At 36.7% G+C, this 14,036-nt stretch overlaps 1 protein-coding gene across 1 annotated transcript in view; it reads left to right on the top strand.

Moving 5' to 3' along the window:
* Positions 1–960: 960 nt before the first annotated feature.
* Positions 961–14,036, top strand: part of pcxb (pyruvate carboxylase b) — a 215,090-nt gene continuing 202,014 nt past the window's right edge. The window contains exons 1-7 of the mRNA XM_016269466.1: positions 961–1,310; positions 5,693–5,835; positions 6,338–6,522; positions 7,149–7,314; positions 10,309–10,454; positions 11,706–11,823; positions 12,874–13,025. Coding sequence (XP_016124952.1) covers positions 5,694–5,835; positions 6,338–6,522; positions 7,149–7,314; positions 10,309–10,454; positions 11,706–11,823; positions 12,874–13,025 — 909 coding nt within the window. The 5' untranslated portion in view covers positions 961–1,310; position 5,693. The remainder of the gene's footprint in view (positions 1,311–5,692; positions 5,836–6,337; positions 6,523–7,148; positions 7,315–10,308; positions 10,455–11,705; positions 11,824–12,873; positions 13,026–14,036) is intronic.

The following is a 14,036-nucleotide window of genomic DNA, read 5'->3' as shown; positions in this document are numbered from 1 at the left end:
AGTTTTCTATTATAATATTCTTTAAAATATATTGTATTTCTGTGATGCAAAACACAGCCACCAGTCATTACTCCAGTCTTCAGTGCCACATGGTCCTTCAGAAATCATTCTAATTTATTATCAATATGCAGATTTATTTTCAATGTTGGAAACAGTTGTGCTGCTTCATTGTTTTCTGTTATACTTTTTTTCAGGATTTGTTTTATTAACAAAAATTTAATAGGAACAGCATTTATTCAAAAAAGAAATATTTTCTAGCAATATAAGTCTTTACCAAAACTTTTTAGCAAGTTAGCACATCTGAATAAAAGTATTAATTTCTTTAAAAATAAAGAAAAAAGAAAAAAAAGAAACATTTTCTTACTGAAATTTCTTAATTAATTAATATGTTTTATTCATCAAAGAATCTGCATACTAGAATGATTTCTGAAGGATAATGTGACACTGAAGACTGGAGTAATGATGCTGAAAATTAAGCTATGATCACATGAATATGTTTTACAATATATTCACATAGAGAACAACTATTTTAAATTGCAATAATATTTCACATTTTACTGTTTTTTTCTCTGTATTTTTGATTAAATAAATGCATCCTTGATGATAAAAAATCTTACTGATCCCAAACTTTTGAATTCATTACAAAATGGGCATGTCATTTTTGTCCCCTTGCAAAAATGGAGGGTTCTTGAGAAGGGGTCGGATCCATAGGTTGCACCCCATCAAAGGGCCTGTGAAAACTGTTTTTGTGTTCCTCTAATTATAAAACATATGAACAACTTTTTTTCTTGTGTTTGGTTTGATTTCCTTCACTCTCTTTCCACCATATAATGCACACCATTCAGCAACATTCAATCAACATTTCTCTCTTCCCCCACCTCCCTCCCCATCCCTCCCTCCCCATCTCAGTCTTTAAATCCTGCCGCTCTTTGCCGGTGGAAACAGAGTGCCTGTGGTTGGCCCATATGCACGGGGGTGTGTAAGTGTTACGTAATCATCAGAGGATGAAAACCTGCATCTACTGAGTGAGTGAGAGAGAGAGGTCAGAAGTGAGAGTGAGTGAGAGAGACAGAAAGAGATTAACAGGATCCAGGCCTCCCAGTCTCACAGCCAGTGTGACGGAAGAGCAGCATTGACTGTGTTCATGATAGTGTATACGCCTGGGTGCATGTCACAACGCTGCCAACACTCTCCGTTCTCTGGATCTGCTCATTGTATCACAGGACTGCAGCAGAACTTTCTGGCCCATTCATTTGTTTACATCTGATACCTGCTCTGGTTTTGGACTGACTCTGGACTTGACTGGACAAGTGAGTACAGCTGCGTGTGGTCTGTTGTGTATATGGTGATAAATGAGGGGAAATGTATTAGATACCTTTCATGTTACAAGAAAAAGCCTTGTGTTGTTAACTTTGTTTTGAAGTGTGTGTATTTAGAGATCATGTGCAGGTGGTGATGCAACTACTACATTTCCTAAACATAAGTGTTTACTGTGTGTATAGGTTAATATGTGCTTATTTTCAGTGAATTTTTATTCATGAGGATTTGGTCATATATAGAACCACCCAAAGTTGCACAATATATGTATTGGTACTATATCAGATATTGGTTGATACTGGATATATGTTGGTCAGTTTTGGATATTTAATTGCTTGTGTTTTCTCTACTTTTATATTTAAATGTCCTTCACCCTCATATAATGCTCACTTATACTTAATCTTTAAAAACACTAATAATTTAATAAGACTGTTACATTTAATATTTAAATAAAATTTCTAAATGAAAATCCATTTTACTGCACATTATACAGTAATGTTGTGATGCCTACATTTATTTTAAAGCATTTAAAATGACTCAATTTAGTTCTTAGTATTTTTTTTAATAGAGAATTGTATAGAATTTGAGTATCATCCATTTATTGTTTGTTGGCCACAACGTACACATAATTATTCGCTTAACAGACACCATTTTAATATCAGTCCAACATATTTTTGTCCATGTGTGAGTGAGAGTGTAAGTATGCATGTGCACGATTGTTTCAAGAAAGAATACAGGACAGTGGAATACATAAACTGAATCTTGAGTCTTAACACTCTATTTTAAACATGGACTGCATGACCTTTGGTCAGTTGTTTGGTGTGGAACTGTGCAACATAAACTAGCTCAGTTGTTCTTGCAGAATTAAGGACATATCAGCAGCATTGTTATTTACATAAGAAGACAAATATTTGCACAAGAACAATAGAATGAAAGTGGTACTATACCTGAGTGATCAAAACAAAAAGCCAATTGAGTGATAGTATATCTGATTGCATATCTTATTGACATGGAATGGTATTCGAGCAACTTGGCAAATCAATTGTATTTTGTTATCATTAACTTATTCATCATTCAACTCCAGAGAGGATAAAGGCCTGTACAGAGTTCAGTCTGGTGTTGTTTAATATTTAAATGATTACAAAACACCACAGAGAAACAACACAGAAAAGAAGAAGAAGTCCACTTAAAGCTCATCAAAAGAAGGATGGAATCATTTGTTCTTGACAGAGAGATAACAGAGCTCAAGTACTACACATCCACAAAGAGTCAGTCACAGTGTCTGAATTAGTTCACCGAGGGGGGTTAAAGGCTACAAGTTCTCCACATTGTGTGTTTTATAAACCAAGTTGCAAAACAAAACAAAGCTAAACTAAACTTGTAATGTATTATATAATATTTAATTGTTGTGTGTGTGTGTGTGTGTGTATATATATGGTACATTATATATATATATATATATATATATATATACATTTTTTACTCTTCATTGTTTAAGCATGTCCATATTTATTTCTGGGGTTGACTCAGCTCAGATTGTAAATTCATAAAGTTGTGAATTTGTGTTTGTATTGCCTGAGCAGGTCTCATCTCTCCTAATGGCAGAACATTTGCACTGCTCAGAATGTAAAGACACAGAACATCTATCTACCAGAGCTCTAATGGACAAACACCACAGGAAGTGTTAGTCAGGTGGAAGGAGAGGTGAGGGAATAGACTGAAAAGAGAGCAACAGCGAGCAACAAAAGGCCCCAAAAAAGCTCTGCTGATGTATGACTCTATTTAGATTGTGTACGGAGGTGGCTGAGCATGTTGATTTTTTCCCAGCTTGGCCTTTTAGGGCAGTGTTCAGAGCAATTTAACGCTAACTGAGCAATTTTGGAAGGCACCAATAGGCTGATCATTATATTTTCTCTGTAATTTCCCCTCTTGGAGCCGTCAGCAGGTTCATAGGTGTGCCACAGCCATCTAAATTATGGTTTATTATGAAAGAAATATGTTTTTCCTTTCCAAAGGAGGGTAGCTTAACACAAAGCAGCTAATACACGTATTATACTGCACTTCACTGATGTTAAAAAAAGAGGTTGTTCGTTGGATTTCCCACACGATCGAAGTTCATGTTGACACAGGAATCTTGATGAAGGGACACCTAATCACCCACTAATTTTCTAGTTCAAAGTTTTTCACTGTTTATGAGCTACAAACCCACTGACTCTTTCATTCAGCCACTGCTGCCTTTGACCTGTGACCTTTAACCCAGACAAAGCCACTCAAGAAATTGCTCTATTTACTTACAAACACCTACTGTCTTTACTGCCTATAGCCTACTTATGGACTGTAGCTCTCAATATGTATCTGCTGATTTAATGTTGCTTTCTAAGCCCTATTCGCACGGGATTAGTATTACCTGGTGACCTCCAGTCAGTTGTAGAGGTTGTCTGTGATCTTAATCCCGTGCGAATCGGCCATGTCTGTAATTTGTAAAGTAAAAATTCCCCTGCAAATGACCTACCATATTTCGCCGAACACCGAGGTCCTGTGATAATATTAGTCCCGTGCGAATCGGCATCTCTGTGATTCGGCCAGCATTTGGCGGGTCGCATATCATTTTTCAAGGTTTTTGTTTGCTTTTTGTTTTTCTCCATCTTTCGCGAAGAATGGAGCTGCGTTGGAGTGTTTGATAGTATTTTGGGTGCTGTCATCATATCGCTACACCATACAATTTGCAGAAAGAGAAAGCTGAAAAGGTTTTGAGGTTAATGTGTTACAAATAAATCAAGCATAAAGCTTGAAATATTTTTTTAACCTGGTGAAATGTAAATGGCACAGCGCACGAAACTATATTAGTTTATTTTTTTTTAATCCATCTGGACCATAGAATGGGACTCTCTAAGCCTTGACATCCGGGTATCCGGGAGACAAGTCAGTAAATTCGAGTAAAATCACAGGCTTCGCTTATCCCGTGCGAATGCACCACACGAAATTCAGATGTGGGGGGGGTAATTTCAAAATCACACAAGGTCCCCAGATAATACTAATCCCGTGTGAATAGGGCTTAAGTCTTGTATAAATATTTCTTTCACTCATACTTAGAGTTACAGGTTTGAACAAATCACCAACCCTGATTATTGAACTTTGGCCTGCAACCTGCTATAATTTATATTTGTTAAGATTTTCTGCAGAGAACAAAATAAGTGTTAAAATCCCATAGACTTACACTGGAGGAAAGACAGAGCAAATTAGGGACAAGAATATCATAGAGAGGGCACGGAGAGGGCTTTTTTGACATGGGACATTAAGCAGCTACTAAGCAACATGCTTAAAATCACATGAATTATAGCAATTATATAACAAGATTGTGGCAGACACTTTTGCAAATACCAGTTTTTAAATAAAATGTAGTTGAGTTTTATGCATGTTTATTTCAAAATATATAAATGGAACATGGTAAAATATCAGCATAAATATGTTATTAGTACTTGGAGGCAATCATAGACAAATCTAACTTGTAAATATGCAATGCTGTTCAAAAGGTTAGTGTTCGTATTGAATACACAGGTGGGTGAAAAAAGGGTTTTGATATTATGTCTACCATCAGCGACAGTGTAGGTGAGACATAGACAGAAATAGAGTAAAATAGTGAAATGAGAGTTATTATAGGTGTAATTTGTAGTTTGCTTCCCACTGAAACACACATGCACTCTAAATACATTTGAACAGACACAATGGAACAGTTTTTATAGACCAATCAGAGAAGTATAAAAATGCATACATTGGTGTAAATGTCTCTTTAAGACAAATTCAAACTTCTGAAGGCCCTCTGTAATTCGTAAAGCAGCATCAGATTCTTCAATGATAATTATTCTAAATATATTATAACTGATATGTTGAGGGTGGGCGTGAGATGAAATTAATGTTGTGTGCCCAATTTTATTTAAAACACTAGGATAAACTCAAAGATACCCAGCCAAACGCACGCACGCACTAAACTAAAGTAATGCTCTCTCACACAGAGACATAATTCAACACCAACATGGAAAGACGCAAGCAGCTTTGGAAGATAAAACAGTTTAATTGACGACCACAAGATGGCAGCAGTCCCTCACTATGGCAATTTCAAAACAATGTGGAAAGTATAGACATAAACTAGTGGAAATTACAACGTTTTGAAATACATAGCGGCTCGTGAAAGTTGAATTGACCTATTATTTTGGCGAAAACAGATCAGGAGCCAATTGGTCCATGTATTCTAAAGTGTGTACAGATCCTTCAATTTCGACTCAATTTCGTCCGTATTTTTAAAACGAATTTATGAAGGATAACTACAACCAGGGCGATCTGTTCATCTTTAACTTTTCGGTTTGTATTTCTCTAGGATGCTCCTGCATTTGCGAGGATCCAGGGGGAAGATGGGCATCCTGCTCATCAGGAGAGTGGGTTTGTTTTGTCGCTCTGCCCACTTGTCTCCCCAAAACCTGGAGTATCGACCAATCAAAAAGGTCATGGTTGCAAACAGAGGTAAAACTTGTAATCCCGAGATTAAATATTTTGCAAACAGTGAAAAGATTAAATATTTTGCAAACAGTGAAAAGACTGTGGAAAGTGAAAGCCTGATCCCTGGATTAGTGCTCTGAAAATCTAAATACACACAAGGCCCAGGAGTGCTGCATTTTAAATGAATTTTCAGCAAGATCTAAAATGATTTACTTGTTATTATTTACCCACCCTCTTGTCATTATTTACTCATCTGATCCTTGTGTTATTATTTATTCACTCAAATGTCATTTCAAATCTGCATGCTAACACATGGCCTGGTAAGATGCAGGTGTTTTCAAACTTTTTAATGCCATGTAGCCCCAAATATGATGATCTCCTTTTAAATTATTATTGATATATATATTTAAGGTGCTTTTTTTGGTTATTGTTTTGTCCTTTGAGGAACTGAAAGATGTGGGCTCATTTCGAGGTGATTTCCACTACTGTCCACTAACCTATTCACACATGTGTTTTCTCCCATCAGGTGAAATAGCCATCCGGGTGTTTCGTGCATGCACAGAGCTTGGGATCCGCACAGTGGCTGTATATTCAGAGCAGGACACGGGACAGATGCACAGACAGAAGGCAGATGAGGCTTACCTCATTGGCAGAGGCCTGTCCCCCGTTGCAGCCTATCTCCATATCCCTGACATAATCAAAGTGGCTAAGGTTAGGCAGTTATATATCTATCCGTCAGACTGTGATTCACCTTATCTGTCACTCTCTGAACGACGGCCTGTCTGCATTGTGCAATAACTCTTCTGGTGCTTAGTATTCACATCAGCACTTCACTATATGGTGCTCAAATAGATCCATTCCTGTTTTTTTGGAACAGTGTCAGAGATGCCAGCCAGATTCAGATCCTTTGGCGAACTCTCTCATTATGCCACAGGCAGCTCATCTCTCAAACCAGCAGCTTAGCCACCACAACAATGCACTAATAATGCATAAACACAAAGCATAACACACAACACCACACCGTATTAAAACCGAACAAGCAGCCAACATCATCGTCTCTAACCTCAGCAGACGGCCTCAGAATAATTAGTCTTTCTCCAATGCAATTACCATGTTGCACGCAGTCAGCCAACAGAGAGAGAGGGACCTTTCAAATTCTCTCTGATTGGGATTTGAATGAAATTAGTATTTTCCAGCATCAGAATAATTAGGCCTGACTGCTGTGCCACATACACATCCCTGACTAATGTTTTTTTCTTTCTGTTCTCATCTCTCTCTCTGTCTTTCTATCTCTCACCCCTTCTGTATTTCTCTGCCTGTGCTTTTCTCCCTCTCAGGAAAATAATGTGGATGCAATCCACCCTGGTTATGGCTTTTTATCAGAGCGCGCAGACTTTGCCCAAGCCTGTGCTGATGCCGGGGTAAGATTCATTGGTCCTTCCCCAGAGGTTGTGCACAAGATGGGGGATAAAGTGGAAGCCCGTGCCTTGGCCATAAAAGCAGGTATAAAAATTAAAAAATGTAACTGTTTTATTAGGGGGGGGGGGGGGGGGGGGGGATTGGCTGAACAGTACCAGGGCAACCCTAGCACCATGGTACTTGCAATAAAAAAAATGAAATTCTAGATTTATATGATTAACTGTTGCAGTTGATGGAGCTGAAGCTTTATAATAAAAGTATAGAATAAAACAACCAATAAGTTATATCTTTCTATAAGAAAACTATTCATATTTATTATTAATTACTAATATTTGTTCATATTATTCATATTTGATTCTACTTATTTTAACCCAATACTTGCAGGCAAATTATTGTCTTTGTTACTTTGTCTATTTTTTCCTTGTCAACCAAAATAGTCCTAAATGAAACCACAGCAGAATAAACTTTATGTTTTTGAACAAATTGGTTGAGTGGATGAATCAATGACTCACTCATAAACACTCATTTCCTGAATAAATCAGTGTTTTGAAAGAACTGGTTAAATAAATACATGTAAATCAGTGAATCAATAAGACAGTCTTATCGTGTCGTCATCATCATACTGGCTTGCGACTGGCAGAAAGAGTCACTGAAAAATCCCTGCTACTAATCCATCTGCAGAACCACAGAGTTGTGACAGCAATTTTTGACCAGAAGTCTCAGATACAGTAGAAAGTTCAGGTGCAGCTTATAGGCTCTTGGACTGTAGGTTAGGGTCAGTGGTCAATGAGGTTAGGTGTTCCTTAGCTCAGCCCTAACCTCCATACTGAGAATGATAGTTGGAATCTGCTGTCACGTATGGCTCTGCAGCTGGATATATCTGACTGACTGACAGTCTGTCTGGAATGCACAAACACAAACAAGCAGATACAAACAGTGAAAACTGACTAAATATGACGCTCAACAAATCAAATGAAATCAAACCAGGGCATGTAATGATAACATTTGTTCAGGGTAAGTGCCTGTTTTGACACTGTTACTGCATTATTGCTGCAAGGTGTAAATCACAGATCTGATCTTTTGACAAATTTCCTTTTTTGTCCCATCTGTTACTTTCACTTCAGATTCACTTCAGACATAGCCAGCTGTGTTGACATGAATACCTGTCAAGGCTGTCAGTCTGAATGATATAACCTTGTTAGGTGTTTCTAGTATGCTTAGTAGTCCTCAAGTGTTTAACACGAATGTCCCAATGAACATGTAATTATTGTACATGTCCTTGTTCTTGAAAAATCAATAAAACTGCTAAAGAATGTAATGGATTATTCAATGGAGAGAACATGCTGTCTTGTTAATTCACACAGCAATTCTGTTGAACTGAATATTTCTGTGTGTGGTCATTAGACATAAAATATGACATTTCTCTTTGGGAAATATGGGAGATGCTTCCTCTTACAATGTATATTGCTGTATTTCACTAATTCTTCGCATAATTATTCATTTATTTAAAGAAAATTTTTTAATTGCCCTTCATGTTCTTTACGTTATGATAAAATGTGGCCGCAAAAGGCCTTTCAGTGTGAATAAAAAACGTGTATGTGTCCGTAATTTGATTGTTTGTATATTTATGTATAGTATGATCATTTTTGCAAAAACTGTGCTTGACAAAAAAAAAAACTTGAAGGTGGTTTGATGGTCTTTCCTGGTTTAATCTGGTCTAGTTGGTCCCCTGCCTTGCCAGGCTGGTAGCTCCCACCCTAAACCACAGACAAGTGCATCTAGTGTAGACCGTATCACTGATTATAATGGGTTGTGTTACCAGTCTTTTGTTGTATCGTGCCGCTCATGCCCAGTGTAGACATGGTGTTAAGGTAGTTTTATTTATTTATTTAGTGACATAAGTTTGTGAAATAAGAGGAGATTCAGATGCAAATGTTTAGAATTTTTACCGTTTTACTTTACTAGATGTTTTACTTTACAGAAATATGTACCACATAAGGATGTGGCCCAAATAGTATGCAAAAAACTAATAGATCTGAATTAAATTCTGTTCATTTTTCGCAATCATTTTAGGTTATCTTGATCATATGTGTAAACCAGGGGTATCGCTAGACGCTTTTTACTGGGATGTCTCCAGTAAAATACTGCTGTGCTCCAGTAAAACATTACTGGTAAATCCTTATGTATCAATGAAGATTACTGCATAACTGTTTGTTTTCTATCAGCTGTTAAGAATGCCAGATTCTGATATAATTGTTCAAACAGGTTTGTAAAAAAAGTCTTGAAATTGTTTGCAATTCAGTTAGATTCATTTAGACAGTCCACTCACGCACTGAATCATTTCCAATGGTTTAAGTAATAGTAAAGGGATATTTGTGTGCGGTAGATATTCACCAACAATAGAAAACAAACCTTTCAAATGCCCTTCTATCATTTGCCAGCAATGAAGCAGCTTATTGTGTGTGCAGCTTGTGAATGACTCTGTACTGCAGGTACCAAAATATGTATCAAATATGTGTCAAAAAATGGGCACACTTTTTTGATAGGGGGCTGTGCCCTAAAACAAACCTTTCAAATGCCCTTCTATCATTTGCCAGCAATGAAGCAGCTTATTGTGTGTGCAGCTTGTGAATGACTCGTACTGCAGGTACCAAAATATGTATCAAATATGTGTCAAAAAATGGGCACACTTTTTTGATAGGGGGCTGTGCCCCAGTACAAGAAAGTCTAGAAATGCCCATGGTGTAAACAGCAAAAACATATAAAATCACTTGTTGTATGTGTTTGCATGTATGTGTTTGCTGTTTACATGCATGCAACAAGATCTGATCTGCACCAAAACATGATTTACATCATTATTTTGTATTCACAAAGTATAATTTACAAAAAACAGAGACTGAGGTGATCAGGTCCTACAAGTTCAATACAATAATTATAGTATTGTCATTTTTTTATATTTCTTCATTACAGTACTTGTTTGTGAAACTTGTGTATGCAAATCATTGAAAATGTGTTTCTCTCTCTCTGTGTGTGTGTGTGTGTGTGTGTGTGTGTGTGTGTGTGTGTGTGTGTGTGAAGGTGTTCCAGTTGTTCCCGGAACAGACGCACCCATCTCATCTCTTAAAGAGGCTGAGGAGTTTGCCAAAACATACAGCTTTCCCATCATCTTTAAAGCTGCATATGGAGGAGGAGGCCGTGGGATGAGGGTGGTCCGAGATTATGAGGTCTGTGTATCTTCTAGCCCAATTAATGCCTAAAAAATTAATAACCAGGGAATCAGAAAACCATCATGTGTCACTGTGATGATAGCAGGCCAGACACCTAAATATGCCACCAAAGTGCCACAATGCCACAGCATTTACACTTATTACTTACAGTATAGCTGCCTCTACAATTTAAATTGGAATAGAAGAAAGTATTTTAAAATTGAAAAATTGCTTGACTTTTTCACTCAATGGGACCTTTCACTCAAAATCACCCTTTTCCTATATGAAAAACTCAATCTGACATTGTATTCTGACATTATCTGACAGTAGTGCCCTTCTCCCCTTAAACAGATAACTGTGAAGTCTCAAGACTAGCCCACTAAACCATGTCGATCACGACTTTTAATGGGCTTCATTTTCTGCACGTGTGAACAACATATATTGTTTATTTTATGTCAGTGGATACTGCCTATTTTACGACAGCATTCAATTGTGTTACGGTAAAATAGATGCTCATTGTCCTCCACTTGACGTGTGGACATACACATGTGACAATTACTACTCCAGTGCAATACTATATCACATTGACATTGCTTGTTCTACATAGTCCATTTGCTTTATTTATTGCCTGTATTTATTGTCACTAGTGAAAAGTGTTTAGTGTTTATTGCCTCCTTCTACCAGGCTCTGTGAGATAAGTGGACAAGCACTGTCTTATAAAGAGTGTTAAATATTGTGTGTCATGGTTTCTGAAGAGACTTCATTTCATGTCTTCAACTACTTCACAGAAGATAAATGAAAGTATACCAAGCTCAACCTTTAATGAAAACAATTAAGTGCTTACCAAATGACCTTAGTGGATGATTTGCTTTTGTTCCACTAAGAATAGAAATCATTGCCATTTTATTCTCTACTAGATTAGCTCTCAGTTTATTAGACACACTCGAAAGCACCCTTCAGAATATTTCAATTATATTATATTATATTATATTATATTATATTATATTATATTATAAGCAGCAAAACAGTTTTCAAATTTGACAATCATAAGAAATGTTGCTTAAGCACAAAATCAGCATCTTGGAATGATTTTGTGTAATGGCTACTGAAAATTCAGCTTTTCCATCATAGGAATAAATTACATTTTAAAATATATTAAAATAGAAAACAGTTATTATAAATTGTTAAAATATTTCATAATACTACTGATGTTACTGGGCCTGGTTACTTTTAATTATTGTAAAAGTGAACTTTGTGACTTGTTTACAGGAATTAGAGGAGAACTATCAGCGAGCATATTCCGAGGCTCTGGCGGCATTTGGTAATGGTGCTCTGTTTGTTGAGAAGTTCATTGAGAAACCACGACACATTGAAGTACAAATTCTTGGTGAGTTAATCCATGTATTTTGTGTTTGTGTATGTTTGTGTTGACAAAAGAAACAGAGAGGGATATTATAAGAATTTGTCAGAATTTGAATTTGTCTATTGTCCCTAGAATGTGTGCACATTTGTTTACTATGCTTACTGTGATCTATTAGCTTCTCCCTGGTGTATTTGAACCATTATAGCTGAGTATTTTGGCTCATTAGACGTGATTTGCTCGTCTGGAACAGAGCTCATAGTCGATAACATACAGCTGGAATTGATTTGGGCTTGTTAACAGAGAATGGCTCTGTGTGTGTCCAGGGAACACCAACCACATTCTCTCTCTCTCTCTCTCTCTCTCTCTCTCTCTCTCTCTCTCTCTCCCTTTCTCTCACTCTCAGATAAACTGATTTTATGACTGTCTTCTTGTCCTCCGCTGTGAATCTAATACCAAAGTTATGCAGATATTTATCTGAGATACAAAATAACTGTATAGTCCTGTTTTCTGTCATTTTCTATAACAGGATGAAATTTTTTAGCGATAATACAAAAAATATCACATATTTTATCTGATAGATTGTTAAATAATTTCCTTTTTAACTAAAGGGATATTACGCAAGACTAACAGGGTGAAAGTGCAATTGAGGACACATTAAATATCTGCAATATGAAATGATCACCAATTAAAACAATATTCATGAGAAAACATATTGGTTAGAGAAAGGAAATAAGAAACGCCTGAAAAAGATCCTAATAAATGTCTATTTTTTCAATACGATAATGACAACAACTGCTCAAACCAAAGTAGAATTAATTAATTAATAAAATTAATAAAAAATTAATGCTTATGTTCACATATTTGTGATACAATAAACGTGATTTTTATCTTTTATCTCATTTTGTTTATATCTTAAGAAAATATTTTATTTAATATATTGAGACATATATGATAAGGAAGTATATGATTGGGAATGGGAAGTAACCCATTTAAATCAGGCAAACTTAAACCTCTCTCTTCGCATCTCTCTCTGTCCTTTCTCTCAATATTTATTCTTCTTGCTTTCGCTCACAGGTGATAAATATGGAAACGTGATTCATCTGTATGAGAGGGATTGCTCTATCCAGAGAAGACATCAGAAAGTGGTAGAGATCGCTCCTGCTGCCCAGCTCGATCCTCACCTCAGACACAGACTGACCTCAGACTCAGTCAACCTGGCCAAACAGGTACAGTACTGACACAAACACACGAATGATTGACGTGCATAACCTGCGACCAAAGCTTACACGCATAGATTTCTCTTAGCTATATACTTAGCATGCCCTTCCTGAGCTTTCCTCTAGACAGTGTGAGTCAATCAACTCAAGGTTATAATACCTTTTCAGTTCTCACACTTCATTATGCCTGGTCACACACACACACACACACACACACACACACACACACACACACACACACACACCCTCAAGGCATGTGCACCCAGGCCCAGATTTCTCTTGACTCCTTTGCTGTATGTGTGTACTGAATGATTAACATATGTTAGTTTTCAGTTCTGCTCTGTCAAAAGATCTAGTCACAGAGGAATGTGTTGATTTATTTATTGATGTATTTAGCAGAAGCAGATAAATGGAGATGGAAGTGATCAATGAGTTATTAGTAGTAAACTCCCAGTGATGTCTATCATTATGGAGATATGTGTTGCACTGCCTACATAATTTCTCTCTTACTCTTTCTCTGTATCTGTCATGCTACCTTATCTCGTTTTCTTTCTATAGATGATTAGTAACAAACTTGTAGCAATCATGTCATACTGCATTACTGCATGGCACAAGCTGATTGGCTTCTGATGATTCTACAGCTAATAAGATTTTTTTGCTCAGCATTTCAATAGTTGGTTCTGTGTTCCCTGTAAGCTGGAGTTCCTCTGAAACCCTCCACCTCCACCAGCTCCACCTGTCTAAAACTGTTACATGATTTATGTATACCTAATCATGCAGCAGCAACAGCTTATCATAAATAATATATTTCTGTCAATATATGAAGAGTTTATTTGCAAAAACAGATAACTATTTTTATATATTTTCATAAATCATGTTTTTATTGCATTATGTTTTTATTGTGTTTGGGTATGCAGTAAAACCGTTTCATGCACAGGTAGTTCCAAGTCAGTTTAATCACTGTTCCATAATAATGCGCTGCTTTAATTGATGCGCACTGACCAGCACACGTCACTCGCA

The sequence above is a fragment of the Sinocyclocheilus grahami genome, unplaced genomic scaffold (assembly GCF_001515645.1).
Source record: "Sinocyclocheilus grahami isolate Dianchi unplaced genomic scaffold, SAMN03320097.WGS_v1.1 scaffold52.1, whole genome shotgun sequence".
In the NCBI taxonomy this organism is placed as follows: Eukaryota; Metazoa; Chordata; class Actinopteri; order Cypriniformes; family Cyprinidae; genus Sinocyclocheilus; species Sinocyclocheilus grahami.
This window is presented reverse-complemented; position numbering and strand designations above follow the sequence as displayed.